This window comes from Bacillus rossius, chromosome 1 (genome assembly GCF_032445375.1).
Source record: "Bacillus rossius redtenbacheri isolate Brsri chromosome 1, Brsri_v3, whole genome shotgun sequence".
In the NCBI taxonomy this organism is placed as follows: domain Eukaryota; kingdom Metazoa; phylum Arthropoda; class Insecta; order Phasmatodea; family Bacillidae; genus Bacillus; species Bacillus rossius.
In genome coordinates this window covers 17,751,268-17,777,970 of record NC_086330.1, presented here as the reverse complement: position 1 = coordinate 17,777,970, position 26,703 = coordinate 17,751,268, and the positions used below count along the sequence as shown (strand labels likewise).

Here is a 26,703-nt window from a genome sequence, read left to right as displayed (position 1 = left end):
TTAAATGCTTATACTGCGCGAACGAAGTGTAGTCATTGTGTGTACGTTCCGTTTCCTGTGTGTACTGTGTGTACGTTCCGTTTCCTGTGTATACGTTCCGTTTCCTGTGTGTACTGTGTGTACGTTCCGTTTCCTGTGTGTACTGTGTGTACGTTCCGTTTCCTGTGTGTACTGTGTGTACGTTCCGTTTCCTGTGTGTACTGTGTGTACGTTCCGTTTCCTGTGTGTACTGTGTGTACGTTCCGTTTCCTGTGTGTACTGTGTGTACGTTCCGTTTCCTGTGTGTACTGTGTGTACGTTCCGTTTCCTGTGTGTACTGTGTGTACGTTCCGTTTCCTGTGTGTACTGTGTGTACGTTCCGTTTCCTGTGTGTACTGTGTGAACGTTCCGTTTCCTGTGTGTAAATTGCATGTATTGCGCGTACATTGCGTACATTGCGTGTTGGAGCTGTTGGAGCATTTGGAGCTTTATACACTTGAAGGTAGTTGGAGGAGTCTTGTACACTCGTAGAATTGTAGCCTCATAGTCTCTTAGACTCGTAGCATTTGGAGCCATTTGGAGATGTGTTAAGCTGTTGGTGTCAATGACTGTTGGAGTCACTAGACTGATAGAATCAATAGACTGATGGAACCAATGAATATTGGAGCCAATGAATATTGGAGCCAATGACAAATGTGCGGCCTTTTCGATGATGGTGCTGCCTTTTTCGTTGTCGGTGCTTCCAAATGTGCTGCCTTTTTTTGTTGATGGTGCTTCTATTTGTTTAATGTTGTTTTGACTCTAGTATTATAATAAATTGTTCTTGATTTGACTAGCGTATTATTCCATCCGGTGCATGTATATAAGCGAGTCCTAGACAGCAGGACGCTCGGTTTGTTACTGCCGTCGACGGTGTACGGATCACCTAGTTTGTTTCTTCTGGTGCATAAGTCGTGTAATTGCCTGTTCTTGAGACTGCGATGGCATCTTTACCGACTTTAACGTCGAACTCGATGGAGGATGTACCATCGACTACGGGAACCATGACGACAGCTACGACGGAGAAGGAGCAGATTCCGTTGACAACCACGGCGACAACACTGGAGGAGACTTCATCAGACGCGATACTACCAGCAGAAGAGACTTTAATGCCGGTAGTGCTGGCTGTGCAGGAAAACTCGACGAACTTCGTTTCGTCCTCGATGGAGGCTTCAATGGATGCCGAATCGACAACAACTAACGAACATCGGTGTTGTTACTGTGACAAGATTTTCTCAAACAGCAGCATTGCTCGACGACACGAGAGGAGCGAATGTGCCAAGAACCTATATCGTAAAATGTTTGTTTGTGAGAAATGTCATAAGCAGTTTGCCAGAAAAGATAATATGAAAACGCACATGAAGGCATGCAAAGGTCCTGCTGTGCGGCAGAAAGTAAAGGTTTCGGCGCAACAACGATGCATCGATGTGCATAAGAGTATGCCGGGAAATGGTACTACTGTTGCAACGCCTGTATCTGGATCAGGTCTGAAAGGCTCGTCTTCATCACCACGGTATCCTTGCAGCTACTGTGATACGTCGTTCGCATTTTCCCATGATGCACGAAGACATGAGCGGAGCAAATGTACGAAGAATCCTTCTCGAATGAAGTTTCGCTGTGATGAGTGCCTTAAATGGTTTACTCGAATTGATAGTTTGCGACATCATGCGAAAAAAATGTAAAGGTGGAGTCTGTGCTCCTGCTGAACTACCTGTCAACATTTCGACTCCTCGCTTTAGATTGGAGACTCGTGAGCGTACAAGCAAAAAAACAGATGTGCAGAAACCGATTGTTATGACGTCTGGACATGGAACTAAACCTAAGACTGTGTTCGGTGCATTACAAGTAAACGATAATGGATTCTACTTGGCGCAGTCTGCATTTCGTGGAACGTTGAAAGACTATTATTATCTAAATACGTTCGGTGAGTTGAAGGACATTTGTACTTTTCTTGATGATATTAGACAGAACATAATCGATTGGAGCTAAGAATTAGTCATTTCACACCGCTGCGGAACTAAATGATTGTAAATTTGCTGGCTTTCGTAAGTGATCCTGTAGTAGAATAGAAATTATGTAATAAATATTATGTTTGTGAAAGAACTTGTGGTGTTTAATTCCTCGAACCTGTTACTATAATGTTAAATTGATATTTCTTTCATCGTCCAGAATCGTACCAAGGACCTAAGTCGATCTAATTAATCAGTACATTGATTGGAAATTTATTTAATGATATCTGAACTTTTTCCCGAATCTCTAGCATTAAAATTATGAATTACCAATATGTTGGTGTTGGTGGCTTATAGGATGATGATGACAGTAAAGGTTTTAATGTCTCTTTAAGAATGTTGAACATGGAATAATGAAATTATTATTTTTTTACATCAAATTAAACATTATTGTATCGTTCGGGTATCGATCCGTGGACGGGAATCGATCGAATCAATATGTAAATTAATGAGTGATTTATTTAATGAATATTGGAACTTTTCCCGAATTTCTAGCTAAATAATTACGGATTACCAATATGTTGGTGTTGGTGGCTTATAGGATGATGATGACAGTAAAGGTTTTAATGTCTTTTTAAGAATGTTGAACATGGAATAATGAAATTATTATTTTTTTACATCAAATTAAACATTATTGCATCGTTCGGGTATCGATCCGTGGACGGGAATCGATCGAATCAATATGTAAATTAATGAGTTATTTATTTAATGAATATTGGAACTTTTCCCGAATTTCTAGCTAAATAATTACGGATTTTCAAGATGTCGGCCAAATGACAATATGTCGGGTGTCACAGCAATAATAAATGATTACTGTACTCTATCGGATAAGAACTAAACTAACATGGCGTCAGCGCACTCTCGCCGACGATACAATGATGATGGCTTCCAGCATCGAAGACAAGATGGCGGACATGACGTCATACTACCTGACGATATATATATGCTTTGAAAAAAAAGTGGAGGGAGTCAGTATGCCTGCAGCCACCGCGGGGGAAGGATCGGTCGCCATTTTTAATTTTTTTTGCACTCGTCGGTTTCGAACCGAGGACTTCGAACTCCGTGTCGTAAATGTTTGTTTTTTATAAGTATTTTATTAAAATTTTATTAAGTAAATTTTTTATTAATTTTTAAAAAAATTTCATTAAAATCGGATAATAAATAAAAAAGTTAAAGTTGGCGGCCGTAACGGAAATTGCAACGGTGACGTCATCATCCAATATGGCGGAAAACACATCGCCGGAATTTTCTAGAAAACGAAATGACGTCATCCAAAATGGCGGATCCAAAATGGCCGTCGAGGTCAAGGTCAAGGTCAAAGGTCAAGGTCACATCCTGATAGAGGCTTAACTGAGGCTTGAGTTAAGGATGCTTAAGCCATTATCAGGACATTTCTAGCCGTTGGGATTTTTGAGGAATAAAACGGGATATTTTCCCTCGAAACGGGAATTTTTCCCTCGAAAACGGGAAATTTTTTCTTAAAACGGGAAATTTTGAGTCATTTTTAGTCATTTTTGAGGAATTTTGAGGAATTTTTGCCGCCGTGACGTCACAAATCCAAGATGGTGGACCGGCACCTCGGCACCTCAGCCTGAAGCCTGTGCCAGCTAATACATTCCTATACTACTGCAAAGAAACTGCTATTTTTGTGAATAATCAATATTTAGACAATTTTTTTGGTGTTTATTTATATGCACAGTTAATACTGGAAACCTATTCAGGGAACGTTTTACAAATAACTTTAACTAAATGATGTACTGGGAAAAAACAAAGCATAAAAGACCAGAAAAGAATCTGAACCTAGTGTTGCTGCAAACACCTTTTATTTGTAGCCATAACAGATGTTTTCAAGTAAGTATACGAAGTTACAAATATCTGTTATTTTATATGAATTCCATTTATAAAAATATTTTCAAGTGCACGCTGTTTGTAATGAAACACTGCCATATGTGTTCGGAATATCGCGTGATTAGTACGAAGATCCTGTTACCTTGACAAAAAGCACCTTCATCAATATATTATTGCAGTACATATCAAGTTTCAATTTTAATTACAAACCGTCTACGCATCTTTTATAGAAAATGGGTAGAAACCAGCAAAATTCGCGGATTCATTGACCTCTAGGATAGACTCCACAGTCCTTTAAATACTAGCGGAAATAACACCTGTTCATTGGCTACTGACGCGTGAGACGTCTCAACTAAGCTGTCCGTGATTCGGCACTTTCTTTGTTTAGTGTTTCCCATTGGCTCACAGTTCCCCGGATAAAATGTGGGCCAATCGCAGAAGCAGTACGAAGGTATAGTTGTTTTGATGCTAGCCTATCACGAAATGAATCCGCGAATTTTGCATGTCTCTAAAAATGGGTTGTGTTTCTGTTCGTTGACCTTTAAGCCGCACGCACTTGATATAAATGGTGGACGTGATTTATAAAACGCCACGCTGATTTGCAATGACAAAATATTCAACCATTACTTGAAGAACAGTGAGCTACATCTGCATCATTTGAATAACAACTTGTAGTAATCAAGTTTCTTGATGTCCACAATCAATTGGGAAACTCTGTCGTCTTAGAGGCTTCTGCACCAAAATAAGACGCCAAAAACAACGTGAGATTTGTAAACCTTTCAACTCAAACAAACTTTCTTGTTATTCCTTCAAAATGTCTAGAAATTTTAGCTTCCTTCTTCCGGATATGCTATACAATATAATGAATAGTCTTGACGATGCCTGAATCTTGGTTCATTGTGATTCCCATTAATTTAAACTAAATATTAGACTTATTTGTGGTGAAGCTTTATCATCTTTTTTTACGAGTCACTGACATCGCTGGGTAAGAGCGATCATCAAATTTTTCCATAGTTATTAATAATTCCCCGTTAAGTTTGGATAACATGATTTAATTATCTAGGTATTTTTGTTTTGTACATATGAGAAACCATTCACAAAAGTTTTTATCAGTTGAGCGAATGAAACCAAAAAAAGACCATGTAATAGCCGTTAAGTTGGTCAAACTGCGAGCTAAATACCACCATAGCTCTGATTTTGTACAGTTATGTTGTTTTTTGTGTCAAAAAGCAAACACACCTACTTTTAAAACATGGGTGCGTGTACTTATGTATGTACGCGCGTGAGAAGTTACACTTCTTTGGCATAATTAAAAAATAGTTTTTAATTGCATGCAAATAATTAACTACAATAAAATAATAAAAGTGCTAGAAAAAGATAGTCAACACCGTCAATATTTTCAGTTTGAATTTGAAAAATTAAATAAATAAAATTTAGAGAATAATAAATATATATGAAATAATTTGTACTAAATGTTATAAGATTCTTAATTTTAAATTATTATTATTGATTGTTTAATATTTTTAAAGAAAATAAACAAATTTAAAATAAATTCAAAAATTTAATTTTAATTTCTTCATTTTTTAAATATTTATTATTTTCTTAATTTAATATACACTTTTCATTTTTATCAAAAAGTTTTCATTAAATTTGTTCATTTATTTTTATAAATTTTTATTATTTATTAAATTTAATAAGAAATATAAAAAAATAATATTTTAAATTGATGTTCGATTTTAATTATTATCAAAAATTTTAATTAAATGTTTTATTAAATTTATTTATTTAGTAAATATGAAATAACCAATAATGAATATTTAACATTAATAATTTAATAATATTTAGTATTATTTATATTAAATAATAATATTTTAATTAATAGCAATAAATAATACATACGGATAGTTAACCTCAATTGTATTGGAGCACTTTAAAAAGTAATAAACACGATATTTTTACTAATATTTACGAATAGTAAATAATATTAATCAAAATATTAAATTTAAGTGACTACTGAATATAATTTATTAGCACATATATAATATGAAACTAAAACACGTGTTGTGAATGTAGAAACTAGAAACATGTGGATAAATATTATAAATATGAAAACAGTGATCAGAGGCGACGAGCGTGCCAACATGCGCGACTAATAGAGGTTATGTTTCTATTTTATTGGTAGCTTTTCTTCGAGACTTAATGAGTGGTTTAGCGGGCATCTTCAACCTGTTCATTTTGTGTTACAGTGTAGCGCGCGCATCTTCAAATTTCACTCTCATCATTTTTTCATAATGCGCCTAAAGAAGTATAACTTCAAAAAAAAAGTAAAAAAAAAAATACCTACCGCCGAGTTTTTGAACCACGGAATTTCAGCATATTGACCGCGCAGTATAACCACTGCTCTGACAGAAGGTTACGAGAAAATGTGTAGGTATTATATTTGATGTAATACCAAAATAATGTGGTTTGTTTAAAACATTGGAATTTACTATTTACTATGACTATTTTAGTTTACCAAATTAAATTCCATTGTAATTTCACTATCATAAAGTTTCATTTGGCACACCAATACGTTTGGTACCCCTAATGTGGGTTTATGTTCATACATGTGGGTCCGCCATCTTCCTGTGAAAATTTCGTTACAGTGATGCACGCGCATCTTAAAATTTCACTCTCATCATTTTTTCATAACGCGCCTAAAGAAGTATAATTTCCAAAATATATGTCTTTTGACATACCTGGATGATAGAATATTATGTACTTTTATGTGCATAAAAATTTGAAAAATGAAAATAAAGACATGTTACGTTTTTCATCAGCACGTTATAAATCGAAGTGAATACTTAATTAGATTGACCTTCTCACTCCTTTTTCAAATTTTGCTTTAAATACAGAAATTAGTCGGAATGTTATATGAATCATGTTGAGTGTTGTAATCAGTCCGCGCTTAATCAAATCTTCAAAGGAACTGCTATTATTGTGAGGTTATTTTGATCGTTCGAAAAATAATCCTGCCTAAATTCTAAAAAAACTAAGAGCTGAAGTACCTGACTGTTTCCAGGTTAAAAATATATTTGTATAAGGAACTTCACTGCCGAGTTTCAAATATGTTGGCAATATACTTAAAACGGGAAAGTTTTGGCCTTTTAAAATCCTCGCAACACCCTTTAAAAGCTGATTTTTCATTCTTAGCAAAGATCTACGTAGGAATAGGAATATGCGTACCAAATTTCAAGTCTGTAAGTCTTAAAGTTCTGGATAATTCGTCATAGTAAGTCATATTTTGCTTAAACGTATAGCCTATACCCATATTTATTTTTGTGCTGTACCAAAAATTACAGCCGGTGATATTACAAAAAATATTGTGTTATCTACAGATTATATGATTTTTAAGGCTTAAAATCTACTAAATAAATTAGTATTTTATGTACTGATATATTTTTTTTTCAAAAAGTAACACTTATGGAATATTTTTGTAGGTCTGCAATTTCGTTTTTGCTTGTACAGTTTCCTTGTTGTCTATTTGCTTATCAGCATGAAAAGGGAACACATGAAGCCAAATCACGTTGCATTTTCAACCCCATCCCGTGTTACCACTGCTTCATCGCAGCTATTGGCTCTAAAACCGTGACATGTGGGAATTACCTCGATTCGTCGGATGTGACTTGCTGGCACTCAGCGAGGCGACAATCCACAGTTCTGACCAAAACGAGATGGTTTGATTTTTTTTTTCCTCCCGTAAAATGTGAAACATAAGGATAAGCTCATTCTGTTACAAATCACAGCAATTTTATATGTTTATTTTGCATGTTACTTTTTTAAAATAATTGTTTCGTATTTGGAAATCATTTTCATAATCCCTGTAGTATCACATTCATTTAATAACACTTAATTTGACAACTTATATTTCAATTTAATGATGATTCACCAACAGGGAAAAACATTCCTAAATGTTTAATGAGATTACTCTTGTGGAATTTTGGATCCAGAAATGTTTTTACAATTAGCGTGATTTAATATTTTTACGTTAAAATATTCAAAATAAATAATAAAGGAAACTTCGTTACTGAACTCACAAATGGAAGACCACCTCTCGATCACTTGCAGGCAGATTTGTGTGAAGGATGTGAAAAAACGATGCTGAGGCACATTAGAGAAAGTTTATTGTTTTCACAATCTTATATGCGTTTTAATTTTAAATTCTAGGAAGGCAGTACAGGTAAATAACGAGTTGTATATCATAAGCCACCGTGATGAAAACTCAACTTTTGTAACAAACAGATGCTGAAAATCAGGAAATCTGACACTTAGGACAAGTGCTATACTGTAAGGGTTTAAAGGATTTCGTTCAGGGAAATAGGAGAACTTTCAGAGCCCCTTGTGCCACATCTGTGACTTTTATTTCTGTCACATAGCAACGTGCTTCGACGGGCAAATAATTTAAAAAGAAAATATTTCTTAAATTTTTTTCTAAGCCGTCATCTAAGTTTTGATTTTTTTTTCATTACACTGTTGACTGTGCTATACAAACTTACTTTTGAAATACCAACTAAACGCTGTTAACTTCAACCTGCACACACGTGCTACATCAAGCATTGATCGAACTATTTTGTAACTACAATCAATAACGCTGCCCACTTATAACGTCTTTTCCATGCGTGCAGCCTTATAAACACATTTAATTATATTTTAAACACTTGTTTCGCTAAAATTTATCAGCATAATGAATAAATTATCCATCTATGTTCTTTCCAAACATACTGATAGCATATTTTACTTCAATGAGATGTAGTTAACTTTGGTTGGACGCCTACGTTAGATAACAATGCGCATGTGTCTGTATGGCTTATATAGCTAAGGCATTATTCATATTGTGAATTTTCAAGAAAAATAATATAAAACAAATGAAGCTTACTCACAAATTGGTAACCAATTCTCCTTTTATATTGCTGATAACCCTTTAGGCAGTCAGATAATTAAGTAACCCGTATTTAACAGAAACTATAAGAAATAATTCAAGACAATATTATACTCGTATGTAAGAGCTGAAGTGCGCTTGCTGACTCTGCGAAAATGTCTTTGTGGAAGATTTTTACCTAATATCGTACCACTTACAATTTAATTCGTAAAAAATTTTCATATCTGCATGATATAATCACCAAAATACGTCACTGTAAAATATTTATTTACAAAGATAATTCATATTTTACTGTGTCGTATTTCACTTTTGTCTCTTTTAAGGAAACTTGCAGGAAATTTTACCGCTTTTCAATTGTTTTCCTATCACTAAAACAGCTTACCAATAGCAGGCCCGTTCGTTCATTAGACAATAATTTGTGTTACTCACTTTTTATTCCATATTTATCGTTAAATTTTTCCCCAATTCTGTAGAATAAAATATTAAAAAAATATTTTTTTTTGTAACTGCTGAATTGTTTAATACACACACAGTAACTCAACCAAAAAGGAACTTAATGTAATTGAAATAACTTTTTGTAAATAATTCCTGAAATTGAGAATATTAATTTTAAAAATTATTTTTAGGATGTACGCTATTTCTTGTTAACATAGAGAAAATTTAAGGAATGGATAACGAATAATAAATACACACATAAGACGTGCCAAAATCAGCTGATTTCAAATGTTAAATGTGTAGACAGCACAGAAAATTCTGTGGGAACAATATCACAGCACAGACGAACACATGGGCAGACAATGACGAGACAGTTGCAACAAGAACAGTGTATACAAACAACAACCTTGGAAAAAACAGCGACAGACAGAGGAACCCAACAATGATACTACATTGATAATCTAGACAACACACCGACCACACATTCTGTCAACACGACGACAGCACAGATGAAGACAGCACGATTCTAAAGACAACACTGTTGTGACGTTTAGGTAACTGACATCTCTTCCCGACATCAGACACTGGCTTAATATATAAAATTATCTGTGCTGTCTGTACTTTTGACGTTTGATATCGGCTGATTTAGGTTTTTTCTGTGTGTTTTTTTTATTCAGCTTTTATAGCACATTCTTCAGATATTCTGCATGACACACAGTAATGGCGTACATATGTCCAAAATAGAGTTTTAATTTATTTTTGTTCGAAAATATTTTAAGTTAAATATAATATAATACTTGAAGTAAAAAGTCACTGTAGGAAAAAAAACCTTTTAAATGTTGTTATTTAAGTAGATAGCATACATCCCAAAGTTTGCATTCAGCTTCTTGCTGCTGGGGAAAATTACGAAGAACAAATAGTACTTCGCCAAAATTCATCAGCCACAAAATCGTCTGAAAGTTCCCCATGTATGTACTTACCCCTATTTGTAAGCCTGACACTGTTTATAATTTTTCTTTTTTCAGTCTATGTTCTTGTTCGCCCTTGTCTGGTTGGCTTTGTTGCGCTGTGCTCCGTCTGCCTCGCCGACTTGTCCACTTGCCGTTCTCTTATTTTCAAGGTGGGTGGACCCGGCGTCTTTGACGTTCCCTTAAACCACCACGCCGGCGCCTACAGCTTGGTGAGTGAAGCCCAGGCCCCACACGGGCTGCACAGTACTTATCTCAGTTGTCTGTCTCTGGTACCTAGCGCTGTGTACCCCCTTGACCGCCTCTCCAGATCTCACGCGCATCCGCCAGGCCACACGCATTGACCCGGGTAAAAGTCTTACGTCGCGGCTTTTCCGTAGATTAGTAATAAAATTCCGAACGTAATTTTTTTATGAATACTAAAGGCATTCCTCTGTTTACCCTGTCAGCGGCGTTTCTAAATTCTTACTGGTTTCTGAGATATTACACAAGATAGCTTATGCAGTGAAGCGGCTGTCGCCACCTGTGGTCACATACGAAAGTGTATATTTTGCATTTGGATATTGTGACACAGTGAAACGTCAACAAAATTTTAAAAAAATACGTGTTTCCCTACTGTGCATCCAAACCCAAGACGTCAACCCTTGAAAAGGACTTTTTACGTGCGATAGCCTGTAACCTGACGTATAAAAGGAATTGTCATTACGTGTATAAAGCTAATTTTTTTAACATTATGATTTGCGTTACATTATGTCACAATATCCAAATACAAAATATACATGTTCTTGTATTTGGGAAACCACAGGATCGGCAACGCAATTAAAGCACAACATGGAGACGGCCGCTTCACTGCATATCTAGCATGACCTAAAATCTGTAACTTCTCAGAAATCAGTACGGATTTTGAAACGTTTTCGGGATGAATAGAGGAATGCCTTTAGTGTTAAAAAAATGTATTTTCGAAATGTTATTATATTATTACTGAAAAGCCGCGACGTAAGACTATTACTTTGTCTCGCCCTAGTCGCACTAGCGCACGCGTAGTGCAGTCAGTAGCTGTCACCGGCATTGTGTCGATACGAGTTTCTATGTACGTTATTTGTTATAATGCCTGCAATGGGGAAACTTATATATTCGAAATGTTTTTATGGACTTACTTCATTGCTGGTTTTCACTGTATGTCATAAAGAAACTACAAGAATGGACACGAACACGAACACACAGAAAAACAAGACAAAGCCAGGTGAAGTCAAGTTCTAAACGAATAGACAGCGCAGATAATTCCGTGAAAGGAATTAAAATATATATATATTTTTTTACTAATTCATTTCAAGGGATTCTATGTGCTGTCTATTCGTTTAAAATTTGACATAAGGTGATTTTACTTTTTTCAGTGTGTTTTGTGTATTCTGCTTTCTTGTCCATTCTTGCGGTTTCCATATGACATACAATGAAAACCATCAATGGCGTGTATCCATTAAATTTTTTAAATCACTGTAAACCGGTACACACACACGCCCCCTTAATGATGGCATTAGTTGCTGTAGTGCAAGTTGGTCGTGTAGGATTTCATTGCTGTGAAACATCTCTTCTATATACATAGCTATTTTACCTCCAAGCTGTACAGCTATATTTCATTTACCGTTGCTAGCCGAAACTAAAATGTAAAAAACACAAACTATTTTTTTGCTTCCATAAATTGTAGGTAGATTTTCAGGGTATTTAATACATTATGTGCAAATTGGCAAATGCTTTATCACTGCAAAAAATTTTAATGCCAATAAAATGCTGATATTGGGTACAGAATTCACTCACGCTTACTTTTTACTATATTTAACCAATACGACTAAAGATCTCATTATTACGAAAATTTTCAAATAAATGAAAAAATATTATTGTTTATTGAAAGTAAACTTTGTGTTAATTAATTAATATCCTTTGTCTTTGTTTCTCGTTTGTTCAGATATATATTGAACACTTTTGATTCTAAAGTGTTTTATTATATTGCAATAAAGATTCCATGAATATGAATGCAAGGTAAATTAATAAGAAACTTTGGGCTTTAAGTCTGTGGATACATTTTTTCATAGTTTATCGTTATGCACTTTCATATAAGGTTCTTAATTAAGTTCTTAAATGATCTATTCCGTAAAACTGTAATAAAGTGGTTTTCAATGATCAATATTGTATTTATAAATAACAATAACGCAACAAATAATTTTCGGAAAAATGTTTGCGAAGTAAAATGTATGGATTGCTTACTGGAACTATGACTTCTTGGAAATAACAGTGCTATTGACACGAACAATGACCCAGAATCGATTATTCAAGACCCTTAAATTAAAAATTAATGACATAAGTTATGGATGAGATAATTTCGCATTGAAACACGAAAAAAAAAATATTTCACCATTTCATTTTTAAATAATTATTCCGTATTTAAAAACAGGTTTAAAGCTAAAAAAAAAAAAAACCTTAGTGAATTCCGAATAGTGATTTTTGTATAAAGTTGAGGCAGGATAGAATTTTAGTTTATCCAAGCTGATAATCATACAGTATTTACGAGTTTAAAAAAAATATTTATAAAATGTAACGACTGTCTGCTGTTTATGCAGTTAGTTTACTGTTGTCTACAACTACAACTATTCATGTTTACCTATTTCTGTCAAATTATCATATCAACCTGAATACGTCAAAATTTAAAATTGACTGAAAATTGTATGTTCAAAATTTTGCAATTAAAAAATTGAATACCCCGAAAAGGTCACATCTCTTTGTTTGCACGGAAGGTTATTTTAGCGTTGGAAGAATTCGGATGTATATTTTCACGACTTTGTTTCACAACCGAATGCAGACGTGTCACAAAAATAAAAAGAAGTTTATTCGTGCTACGGCTGCCATGGTCAGACACTTTCTCCGGTATTCCGACACAGTGGTTGTGTACGTCCAGAGAGGGGTGGTTGCAGCTGTCTGTTTGTTCTCCTTGGGGGGCTGGCCAGGGGGTCGCCGCAGATTCCCTCTCCCTCCGGAAACAAGTGGGGCGCCGGTATTGGCGGACGTCTCCACGCTGTCGGGATTGTCTGTCCCTGGGACCCCATCAACGGACAGCGGGCGGACATCTCGCACGAAGTATCCGTCCTTCCCCCCCTCCCCCAATCCTTCTGACCCGTGGACTCGCCCGAGGCCCGCAACCACCAGCCGACCAACTGCGTCACCGCGCAGTCAGCACCACTCTCGCTGGGGCAATCTGCCGCGCACATAACCTCGAATGGCGCACCCTCTTGCCCGGGCCAGAAATTACCGTCCGCCCCCCACCCCCCACCCCACCCCTTCGACAAGGAAAACCCCCTCATTCCTCCCCTTCTCATACCCTCTAAATCTTTTCTTTTTTTATTGTAGCGTAGAACGCGTGTAGGCACTCTGGCAAGAGCGGCCCACGTCTGGAACGAGATGAAGCGGTGATGTCTCGACTAGCACCGAGATTCGCACGACTCTTGAAGTCTTGCGTGACGTCAACTCTAGAAATTATAATAGGTCAACGAGAGGGAAAGGGACACAGGAACTAAAAGATGCCCTATCTTGTTTTTTCCACAGAACAATTTTTTTTTGATCTCGTTTAGTGGTAAAAAAAAAAAGCTAAAGCACCCGTTCTTCGTCACGGTAGTAATTTTATTAGTTGTTCATTAAACACGCTCCGTCGCTAGGGTACTACCCTTAACTAATTTAATATTTGAAATTCATCTTATGATAGCTGCAAGAATGTAAACCAACAAATAAATCTTGCATGCAACAGTTTCTAAGGACCTTCGAAATAACATCAATTTATCTAATAATGTTCGCAGGCTTTCATGGCCGTTGCCTGAAGTAGCTTGGCTTCATTAATTTATCTCATATACTCTGTCAATATGATAGGATGAAATAATTAAAAAAAAGACTGAATTAATGTCATAAATGTTATAAAGCCAAACAATGTAATATCCGTTTGCCGGAAGCAAACGTGAAAATGTGTTGGAAAACCGCTGTAAACATTAAAATCAAAACACTAAATCTAATCTTAAATCAATTTTTTCGGGACGCAAACAGAATACATGGAGTGTCTGTACGCCAATTCTGACGTCACCAAACCTCCCAAGCTCCGTACTACGCGAGCTATAGTAAAACAAACTCTTTTAAGAATATAGATCTGGCTTCATTAAGAAGTGAAACATAGTTAAATCGAAAGTCCGAAATAATTAAAAATTGGTTGTCTGTAAAGTCGGTTTACGGACGATAGTTTAACGTGACAACGTCATAACAAAACATTGATAAAATGATTGTATACTTTTATGAATAAAATTGAATCATTTTTATTGAAGTATCACTATTTTGAATGGATACAAAGGAGTGAAATGAAATCTACAATTTAATTGATAAATTTACTTTTATTTGCACTCATTAATTAAAATATATTTATTACTTTAACGAAGAGATTATTTTAACTACAACTTTTATACATGTTTGCTATTTAACTTCTTCCAATCTGTGTTATTCTGTTAAGGATAGGACGATGATAGGAAAAGTAGGAAAAGAATGGGAGTGCTTCAAGTTTAATGTGCCTCGAAAAATTAAAATCGATGGTTGTTCCAATCGAGTGGAAGAGAGATGGATGCGGCGCAAGCGTACAATGAGCGTAACGGGACACAGCGCAACGGGACAATGTGCGTAACGGGACACTTTTTCGTGCGTGCAGCCTGCGTTCATCGATTTATTAGACGTTCTCACGTCAATAAAAATGACTGATTGCTAGGAAGACGTTTTCCCACGTGATGCCATTCTTATTAAGCATTGAAAGACATTTTGAGAACATTTACAACTTTAATTATTGTTTTTTATAAAATATTTTATGTTCTCAGAAAAAATATTTGTGTGCTTTCTGATTTAACGAAAGCCAATCAAAAATATTAAACGATACATAAATTGTTATGGCCTAAAATTATTGGAAACCTACATAGCGTCGTTTGGCTCCTATCTCTCGTTTATTAAATTAATTTATTGCCGAACATATTCCACATACGAAGACCTGGGTTAAGGGTGTATTTTCAGTTTACAGGTCAACATTTATTTATTTACGTTTAACGCAGCTAAACTTGTAGAGTTTTTGTGTGGCCAAACTCCAACAAAATGATAAAAATATAATTAGTAAATACTTTTTTTCATAATTAGCTGGCATAGTTGAATTTTTCACATTTTTGTGCAGTATGGATAAGGAGAACTCAATTGAATAAATAACTGAAAATGTTTGTGTATAAAGTGTTTAAAGGCAAAGCTGGTGGCTATTACGTGTTATTGTTTAAAATTATTTGAAAAAAAATTAATTTATATCAATAAGTCTTTTAAAACCATAAAAATTATAATGATTTTAAAAGGACAGTTAAAACTAGATATTTTTTTTCTGAAATAAATAGTACTTTATCACATTGCAGACATTAAAATTGACTTTAAACCTAAAAAGTTAAAGTTTTATATTCCATCTCATTATCCTTATACATACTGCACAAAAAAAACGTTAAAAATGCAAATTTGCCAGATAATTTAGCCACTCAAAAAGACGGCAAATTTAAAAGCGTGCAACATAAATACAAAATAATGACCAGGAACGTTACATGCATCACTTAACGCCAATAAACTGAAAATGAAATTCTTGACTTGAATGACTACGGTAATTTTTTATTTCACTTTTTTTTGTCTATGGAAATTCAGATGAAGTTTGAATTGATGTTTCTGATTGTAAGATTGCCACAGTTTGACGTCAGCAAAACGAGCGTATGTCATGAAGTTCACCCGTCTTACATTCAACTTTATTTGGGTCACTTGAAAGATTATAGCAAACAAGCTGGAAGTATACATCAATCAAGTAAGAAAAGAATTATTTCGTAGAAAACGAACTATACATAGTAATGAGCACACAATGCATGCGTGTTTGACTTCGCATCGATTGCTTTCGTTATGTAGTGTTTAAGACAGTACAATCAGGGTTGGAGTTAATGCAGGAAATATTTATGTTGGCCTAATATGGGTAGAATTAAAACATTTTTGGGTGAAAATAAGTGCGACAATTCTCTACACACGTTAGTTGTAAAAGAATTTCTTCAAACTATATACCATAATAATAATTTACACATTTTGATATTTATATGAACCTTTATTTATAGCAAGTTTAAAGAAATGTATTTTATCCATATAATGTAGTTTTTAAATAATTTTACGGCATTGCAAACATACCTCGATAAAGAATCTGTGTATATATACATATGCATAAGCCTATTAGGTAAATCTCATTTTTACACATGCTAAGTGTTGCAATAAAAGTACAAATCTTTATAGTTATTGCTGTTACCATAAGTTGGTGATTTATAAGGGTGGTATGCCATTCTACGTAACGCAGTTGTATGCTTTTGGTGCGAGAGATTGAAGTTTTGAGTACGGGAATATGGGTGAAAATTTCTATGATCCTATTTGGTCTCTTATGCGTTGAAATCAATGAAATCGTAAAATAAAACAAATGATTTCAGTGATAAATCTAATACAGTTTGGTATTTGGTAATGCAAATTACTAACGAAGCAAAAAAAATGTTTACAATAACTAAAAATTATGAATGAAAAAAAAGATCATGAGACCAAATATTTGAACCAACCATACAGATATTGTGGTGCTGGTACTCCGCCATGTAACTTAGTTTAAGAAATGTATTTATTTATTTTTCAAATAAATATATTATCTTATATCCTTTAAGGGAACATCATAGTTAAACATGCTGCAGCTCAAACAATGTACGGCACATTTTTGGAATAAGTACAACATTTAGTTGGAAAAGTAACTATAAATTAATTTAAAATTTATCATCAGAATAACCAGTATAAGTGATGAATTTACACAAGAATTTCATATTTAAATTAACATACTATAGTATATAAGTACACCAACAGCTTTGGAAAATCGATTAAATAAAAGTAATAGGGGAAGGCGGGGTAACTGCACGCACTTAACTTTGGCACATTATATTTCTCTTAATAAAGTTTAAAAATCAATGTAATTAATTTGTAGCAAAGCGACATTAAGTCAGTTTAAATATAGCTGAGTATTAGTACTTTGTTTAAAAGCGAAGTGTGGTTTTTTACTTAAACTATTAAAATATGTATTGCGTACGATTACCCGACTTGAGGGGGTAATCGTACGCACTAAATTTATGTTGCCAATTCTGATGCATAAAAATTTTCCCGAATATTCCCTGAATGGAAATATAATTTTTTTTTTAAATATGACAATGAACCTAAATAACAAAATAGACTATTTGTACTATACTGGGGACATAAAAATTTATTTTCTTTTCAAATTAAATAAATACATGATTTGATATTTATCTTTTTTTATTTTTCAAATTCGGTAATTCAAGCTTGCAGTTAAATATTTTTAAAATATTTTTGTAGGTACTTGAATGAAATTATATATAGCTTAGAACGTAGCTTACTCATTATTTGCATTGTTATTGAACAAATATGAAGAGCTAACACAAAACAACACACTTAGCACTGACAAACCATAGCTGCAAATATATGGTTAAAATTAAATTTTCCATTAAAATAACTAAACACAGTTTTTTATTTGACAAAGAAGTAGACTATTTCAGCATTAAAGTTATTGAAATAATTATACTTTCACTTGACGAAAATCGCATACAAAATTTGAATGACTTTCTGGAGCACTACAGTCTGAATGGACCCAGCCCGAACACCTGCCATAGCGATACTACAGTTATCTGTCCTTAACAAACTCTCCAAAAAACATACAGATCTCATTAGTGCCATTTTTGTTGGAAAGATGAAGCCACCATAACCAAATCTTCAATGTCATCATCTTGACAAAGATATTTTGTATTTTTTTTTTTGCAAGAAGAAACGGACGAATCGCTGAAAATATTTTTCTTGGTTTTCTTCTTTTTCATTTTTTTAGCTTTCTGTATCATGTTCAGCTTGTGTTTCCTTTTATTTTTCCTCTTTGTTTCCACTTCTTCCAGCACTATTTTTTCTTGGAGTGGCTGTTAGAATTTCTGAACGCCGTTTTCGTGTCGGTGCCTTCCTGGTCCCCGCAGTCCTTGATGTCGATGGTTTTGTAACTGGGGAAGTTAGTTTACATATTTGTTTGTTATTTTCATAATGTACAAAACCATTGATATGATCCATTTAAACATAACAGTTACTAAATTTCGCACAGGTGAATGAAACGCAGATGGGGAACTGGTACGCATCCCTGCGTACGAATACCCCAAACGACGCCATGTCAGTTTACTGACAGTCACAGTTGAAACGATCGCAAAGTACAAGCCCTCGCCGCGTTAAGTTATAGCAAAAACACCACTAATTATCTATAAACATCTAAAATTCCTCAAAAGTACATAGTTTTTTCCTTACCTCGAATGCAATGAATGCAGGAACTTATTGGAAAAATCTCTGGTTTAAAACAACACGAATATCCGACACAACTTCAGCTGCACGCCAACGCCACTCGACTAGAACGAAGTTACTCCTTTCGCCGCATAGCAGCGCCAGCGCTCCCGCTTGCGTCTCCTCTTCTTTGGCCAGATACTGACGTGCGTACCATTGCCCACTGCGTCCAGTTACCCCGCCTTCCCCTACTTCTGCAATTTTGATAGAATATTTTCTTAAACACAAAATGAAGAGCATGAAAATTTATATGTTATAATAAACCTACGTTCGCGGAAACATGGCTTTCCCATATATTATTTACAGAGATAGGTATTTTACTTCTAGTTATATTTTTTTCCAATATGTACACGCCTATTTGAGTAATTTCTCTAGCTTCATAAGTTTTAGTGTAATTATGTAATTTACTCATTTAATAACCATTCTTTGTTTGGAGCGAAGTTTTTTGGTACCGACGCAAACACCAAGGGAAGTAAAGGTTTTGGGTTTCGCGTCACGTGGTTAATCCGCAGAAAGCACTAAAGGCGACAAGTAATTACGAATTTAATGGGTTGTGGGCATCCAGGATAACACACGCTGCTTATAAATTATGCGCTACTGCAGAGGGGGAAATAACATCTCCAGTTCAGCTTCATTTTCATTTAAGTGTCGTTTTGCGGGTTTAGTCTGTCTCATGTATTTATTACAATTTCTTGGACATACGTCATTGGAGTTTTTCACTGTTATAACGGGAAAATATCATAAATGCATAGTAAGAAATTCAAAAAAATATTTAAAATAAACCCACAGAAAACAAGACTAAAGCAGCTGATGTCAAACAGATGGACACAACAATGAACCTAACCAGGTATTATGGGTAGGGACAGGAAAATTTCGCGGGTTCAATGACCTGTAGGATGAACTCTATAGTTCTACGTACACTCGGTCAAATGTCACCCACTCATTGGTTGCTGTCTTGTGAGACGTCCCAACGTAGCATCCTGTGATTCGATACAGCTTTGGTTGGGTGTTTCTCATTGGCCCAGAGTCATCCAGGTAAGTTGTGAGCCAATAGCAGAGGCAGCACTGAGGTATAACTATTTGTATTTTAGCCTATCGCGAAATGAATTCGCGAATTTTTACGGTCTCTTATTATGGGACAACACAATGATGGCTGTACAGACGAATACATTCGAACTTAAATATCAGACAGCGCTAGAATTCCGTGGAAGGAATTAAGTAATGAAAAAAAAAAACAGCACTAACAAACACAGCAAGCTAACAACGACGAGATAGTTTCAACAATAACTGTAAATGCAGACAGACAAGAAATCCTGGATAACGCAGCAAATATACGAACACAACAGTGAAGATAAACACATATTATGGACAACATAACAACACCGACCAACACAGCAGGTTTCCTATGACAAAACAGTTGCGACGTTTCAAAAACTGCCATCTGTTCCTGTCACCAGTCACAAAAAGATTTATATCGACCATATTTTATTTCTTATTTTGCATTTATGATTTTTTTCCCATGACAAACAATACAAAACTGCAATGGCATATGTTCAAGAAATTGTATTAAATTGCACGAATTATTTCAAGAACGTCGGTGATGTAAGTTGTCAAAAAGGTTGACAGTAATCAAAAGGAATAAAAAGTGGTACCCATTTTCCAGGAGTCAATTTCAATGTACCACGTGATGTTTGTTGGCGATTAATCAAAGCCACGTGGAATTTTTTTAAGTACTGTGACAGAACAACAGTGTCATAAAGATTAGTAGATGATCAGTACAATCAAGAAAACGTGGGTTGTGAAGTTGTGATAGTACAAACCAATAACCTAGAATTATCAAAGCAAAATAAAAGTTTGCTGTTAGTATAACTTATTTACCTAATACTTGATAGATAAGTGAGTTAGGAATATTTAAAATAGTTAAGAGTATGTTTTTCACTCGTCATTGCATTTCCGCAACCAAAATATTTTATCTCATAATAAATTGGATTAATTTTCAAAACTTATGTAACATCAAGTTAGTTAATTAGTACTACAGTACACTTTCCCCCATAACCGCTCGCGTAATTTAATAAAAATTACTTCCGTGAATCTCGCCACGAATTACGTAGGCGACCAGTAATTTAACATGCGTCGGAGATTCAAAACTTCGCCTCTCCCTACGCGACTGTTAACTTATTCGTGTCGCATAACGTCCCTGCGTTATCTCACCGGAGCCAAGGGACTCTCTCCTTTTTTTCTTTCTCTCTTTCTCTCTCTTTCTCTCTCTCTCTCTCTCCCCCGCCCTGCCTCCTTCGGGGCGCGGAATGACGGTCGTCCAAGTTGCGCAACGTGATTACGGTAACGAAACTGGCGACGGACGCGACATCCAGGCAGCGCGCCGACGCAGCACCGCTTAGCCACGCTCATCGCCGTCAGTCTTACACCGTCAACCTCCACTCAACGAAGGCTACACCTTGATGAATTGCAGCGTTTCATTACTTGATTTTCTCTAAGAGCAACGATGTGCCGTCGCAAGCGCACGCAAGTCTGTATACGTAAGTGAAACTTCTAAAGCGATTCAAACATCGGCTAGTAAGAATATCGAAAGGGGTGAAACGGCAGAGATATATAGAGAGAAACAGAGAAAGAAGACGATTTTTAAAAATAATAATAATACTCACTACTGAAATACTCACGACATAAATATAAACTTTGCGTGTTGCTGTTTCTTCAAACAATTCTGCCATTTGGAACTCGCCAAATCTCTGTACGAAATATGAAATTCATGACATATAGCGCTATCTATGCGGGAAATACAGACACCATCTCAACAGCGCTCTCTACGCTGCTGGTTGAACAAGGAGGAACGCGAGCGCGCTGATGACAAATATAAAATTGAAGGCACTCATTGCTGACAGTGTAGGATACCTGTACATATTTTCTGAAACAAGCGTATACGGACACTCTCTGTCTTGTCTTTTCGTTCATCTATTTCTCTTGGGGATATATATTTTTTTCCAGGCGGGGGACGAAATATCGCACAAATAGGAGAATGAAAACTAGACCAGAACACGCATATAGCATAGTACACTCTTTATATATTTTTGATAGAATACCCTTTATCTCTTCTTTTCGCCTCAGAAAAGTTTCACAAAAAGGTTTCACAAAAACGCTGCATTAAAATTCGGCCTAGAAATTTTACTCGCATCGTGCTCAAAGAAGTTTCACTTAATAATAATGAAGACTGTAAACATTACAGTGGCCATAGTGGCCATAGCAGGTTACTTTAACGTATATTTTACAATTTGTAAGCTTTATAATGAATTCTATGAAAATAAATCTCCACTGAAGCAGGTCACCATGGTTCCCCCCCGCCCCCCTGGAAAAATCCTTACACTCCCTTGAATATAGGTTTGGTCATCCAAATTTCGGAATGACACGTTATCAATGGTATTATTCCTTACCCAGAATCCCTGTTAGATATGGTTGCGCCTGGCCGTTTTTAACGACCTCACTCTAAGAGATGTTTAGATAAAATGAAATGAATATAGAAATAACGGACTTTGTACTAATAATAGACCTAATAAACAAATAATTCTCTTCCTACCTACAAATAACGAATGAACGTTTTCGTTCAAACCACACTGCATCCATTCTGATTTCCCAGCTCAGTATTCCATTGTAAACATATTAAATATGTTGCGTAGATGACGGACGACATAGACGACAACCCAAAACTTCTCGACTTTTCGGGGTCTGAAATCCATCCCAATCTTTAGAGGAGACACTGGATCCAAGAGATGATCACAGAAGACTGAACCGTCAATAACTCGATAAGTACACAAAAATGCCTACCTATTCCTTCCGCATGCCTGTTCGCTTTGTTTGCGAAAAAAAAAAAAACCGCATTAAAAGAATTCGGAATGCAGAGAAGTCTCTACGAAGATCCAATTAAAAGTTAAAAGTATGAAGAATAATTAGATTTTTAAGGTGCATTTCTTTTATAACCCCCAAAAGATACTGTATTTTTTTTTAACATAGTGTAATAGTAGATAAAAAGTTGTAGCTCTCGTCATGCTGTTGTAAAAATGTACAACATAATGACCACATTCTTTATCTTTTTTATTGGTTTTTGCTAATGTAGTAGTAGTAAAAAATATAATATATTATCACAAAAAGATAAAAAGTATTGACACCTAATATTAACGATGATTTAGAGTTCAATTTAGTTGGATAAATAGTCGAACCGCATATGCTATATATATTTGATAACAAGAACTGAATTTTTTCAATGAGTGCTCGGTATTCATGACCTTAGGAGTATGAAATATGCATACGCACTTTTACCACATCAGTGCCAGTTCTCTGGGACCGTGATCAAAAACACACAGAGGATGAAACGAAATAAAATCACGAAGCAAGATTACATAGAACACAACACCAAATCTCTCGACGTTTCGGAGTCTAAAATACATCCCAATTATTAGAGGAGATACTTGATACAATAAATGATCGCAGAAGACTGGAAGAGACACAAAAATAAAACCGAGCTTCTATCCAGCTAGGCCATTCTCATGTCTCTTTTGTTTTTGGAGTTTATTTAACACACAATTTTTTTGTTGTTGTTATAGTTGGTATATTACATGTTTATTCTCTATCTGTATATATTAGTGCAATATTTCGTGTTTTGTCTTTCGTCTTAACCATTTTGCTAAAAATGTTGGTCATAATAATTTATACCTACTCATTGTGAACCTACGTAATAAATATGTGTATACTCAAATAACTCTAAATCTTCAAGATGTCTGCTACAATACAGAGCGAACCGTCAGTACCCCATGTATATTTACGTGTGTATAAATATACGCCTAAATAAATCTATATATCAGTCATTCGGAAGCGTTTCTAATAGTAAAATGATAGAATTCTATAATAGTTTTTATGAAAATTCAAAATTGATACTTTTCGAAAATAAATATTTCAGTCATTAAAAAAATAATTTATATTATGGTACAAATAACAATCTTTTGAAATAAGCTTCTGTTTTTTTTCTTCTAGAAGGATGTTTTTCACTTTTTTAAATTATGTTCATAGTTATTTGCACAAAATAGTGATATTATTAATTACTATAGTAGTATATTAAACTACATTTTTTATAAAGAACTAGTTTTTTTTTGAGAACGAAATTTATTTTAAACAATTATTGATAACCATCATGAAAAATCTATGCAAAATTTCACATAAAACAGCTCAGATTTTTCGCTGTTTACATACGTCTACTTAATTTTTTTTTCTCTTATTGTAACAGGTATTGGTTTTTCTGAACCACAAATCTTGCTGATCCTTTCCTCTGAACGGTGTAATGTGTGTGGGGATGGGTGGACTTGTTATGGAAATGCACTTCTAACCTCTGTTTCATCTCTGCCGACACAGAGCCCGCATGGGAAGCATTTCAGCAGCCGTGCGCGAGCACGTGGTGATAACCATGACGTCACTCCCCTGCGTCACGGGCCGATAGCGCGTCCACAAATATTCGAGTGCCGGGTGGGAGTCACAGTGCTGCTCTGCTCGCCTCGGCTATTTTTACAGCGCGGGGCACTTCCACCCCTGTTCCCTTCTGGCCGTCAGGGAGGTGCAGTGGGGGGGATGGAGGGTGGGGGGATGTTTGTGGGGTCAAAGCCCCCCTCGGGGGCTGTAACCACGCCTGAGGGCCGAGACACGAAGGTCCACTCGGGGAAATTTCCGGCGGAAGGCATTCGCAGCCCGCGGGATCGCGGATGGAGGTTTCGGGTTCAGGGTCTGGTTTCCCTGGAAGTTCCAGGGTCGTTATCTCCGCTCGGATGCGGGTTCGGCCGCACTGTCCGATGGATCGTGAATCATGGCTTTTGCATCCGCTCGCCGCACGGACTCAGAAGGCGCGCAGGGGCGCCGTTCCGTTTCCGCCACCTCTACGCGCGCTGTGCGAACCTGGAAGTGGCTGCGTTCCTTCCGATATGCTCAGAAACAAACGTAACCTTTTTTTAAAAAAAATTCCGAAAAGTGAGTATAATATTAAATGTCCTAAACGTGATTTACCGCAGATACTATCATGTTCCATCAACATATTACAAAAAAGTTTCAAATTAATATTTTTTGGAAGGGGTATGGGTATTTATTGCTTTGAAAATATAATTTCACGTCGCAATTTTTTATACGATAGTTGAATTTATCAATCACTTCTTATTCCATGTGAATTTTCTCTACTAAACCTACCACTACATTGTACATTGACTCATTCCTTAAGGTCAGAACGACTAATTATTTATGCACTAAAAAAAATGTTTGAACCAACTGTCAACAAGTTATGAGGTAAGTTAGCTAATATAATCCAAGTACTTTTACATGAATGGTTAATATGGTTGTTCTGATTGTACCGGATTACAAATAACTTCAGGTATAATACATACATAATTCTATTTCCATAAATAGGAAATTAACCTTTATGTGAAAAGTTTAGCAGCCAATGGAGAAAACTGAATTACCCATAAAATAAAAATGCTGTACTATATAAAATTAATAATACTCACTGGCTTTTACGAAGATTGTTTAAAAATCTAAGCTTATTATTTTTCAAATTTGTTGATTTAAGGTCCTGAGAGTTTTACCTTAAAATCAAACAAAATGATTACAAAAATAATTATGTGTACAAATATAAACAAACAGAAAATATTAATATAGTAATTAAACGGTTTGAAAATACCTAATTAATAGAATAGCTCAAATAAAAACCACTTTACTTAAAATATACCATTTGTTGATAGTAAAAATGCCAGATTTTAAATGCTAGTCTATGATTTACTGCAAAGCATCAGACTTTAATTTAAAACACAAAAATTGAAACTTACAGTGCACAACAATAGAAACTAGCCCCTACTCCTGACGTTTCAGTAGACGTTTCAATTTTGATTGTAGAGCCAGGCACAATGGGACGCCTATGCGAATAGAAGCTGGGTTAGAAAAGACATGTGTTAGGTTTGAAAAAATAAATGCGAAAACGTGTTTTCTCATCAGGACATTGCCCCCGTTTAACACTTTATAAATAGTTTTAATATCTTTAGTGGAAAGTGAATGATTACTTCCACTTCACCAAACTGAAATAAAATAGGTTATATAGGTGATGACATATTCAATTAATATTTGTAGCATTAGTTTTTATAAAACTGTGGTTTGTGTTGTCCACCATTGGCTAACTTCAAATTTAAATATTGTTGAAAGATATACTAATCTTCAAATATAATAAGACACCCTTTCTTTGGTTGAATATTGTACTTATCTTCTAATTTTAATAAGACACCCATTCTGTGGTTGAATATCGTACTTATCTTCAAATTTATATAAGACACCAACTATATGGTTAAAACATATACTTATCTTCAAATTTTGCAAGCAACATGCTACTGCCAGTGCAAGATGTTGTTTCTAGGGATTTCATTGTTCCAAAAGGTCACACACGTTTTGAGTTCTGGCGGAATACAAAAGAACTGTCGAGAGCGGAGAGTTTATGGCTGTACACTCCACTATTTTCTTTTTTTAGGTGCTGGAATATTTTTATTTGTTCGTGTCAGCCGGAAAGGGCAGTGTGGGTGGAGGGAACCAGGGAAGTGCGGCGTCCGTCGGGGCGGGAATCATTGGTTTGCAGTCTGGCTCGCAGCAGCTAGCGCGCCGCCGTCCAGCGTCGAGTTGAAACCACGAGCGTTATAATAGTCCGGTGCTATATTACATGATAACCCACGGAATAAAACACGGTAAAACTCTCACGTAAAAAAAGTATGTGTGTGTACTTATGTACGCGGGTTATGACTTCAACTACTTTTTGATTTAAGACACTGAACTATTTTGAAACAAATGGTAAAAAAAATTGATAAATCAATACTCAGTATTCAATACTAATCGAGACAATAATTTTATTTAGTTAAATATCTGAGTAAATTTTTTTATAAGTAACGAAAATCAATAAATATGTTCAAACTTTATTCCAATATATTAATTTTAATTATTTATTTAT

At 35.3% G+C, this 26,703-nt stretch overlaps 1 protein-coding gene across 2 annotated transcripts in view; it reads left to right on the top strand.

Moving 5' to 3' along the window:
- LOC134532737 (small conductance calcium-activated potassium channel protein) overlaps positions 1 to 26,703 on the top strand; it is a 768,096-nt gene that overhangs the window by 642,297 nt on the left and 99,096 nt on the right. For both annotated transcript variants that reach the window (XM_063369557.1, XM_063369548.1), the window contains one exon: positions 10,349 to 10,408. In XM_063369557.1, coding sequence (XP_063225627.1) covers positions 10,349 to 10,408 — 60 coding nt within the window. The remainder of the gene's footprint in view (positions 1 to 10,348; positions 10,409 to 26,703) is intronic.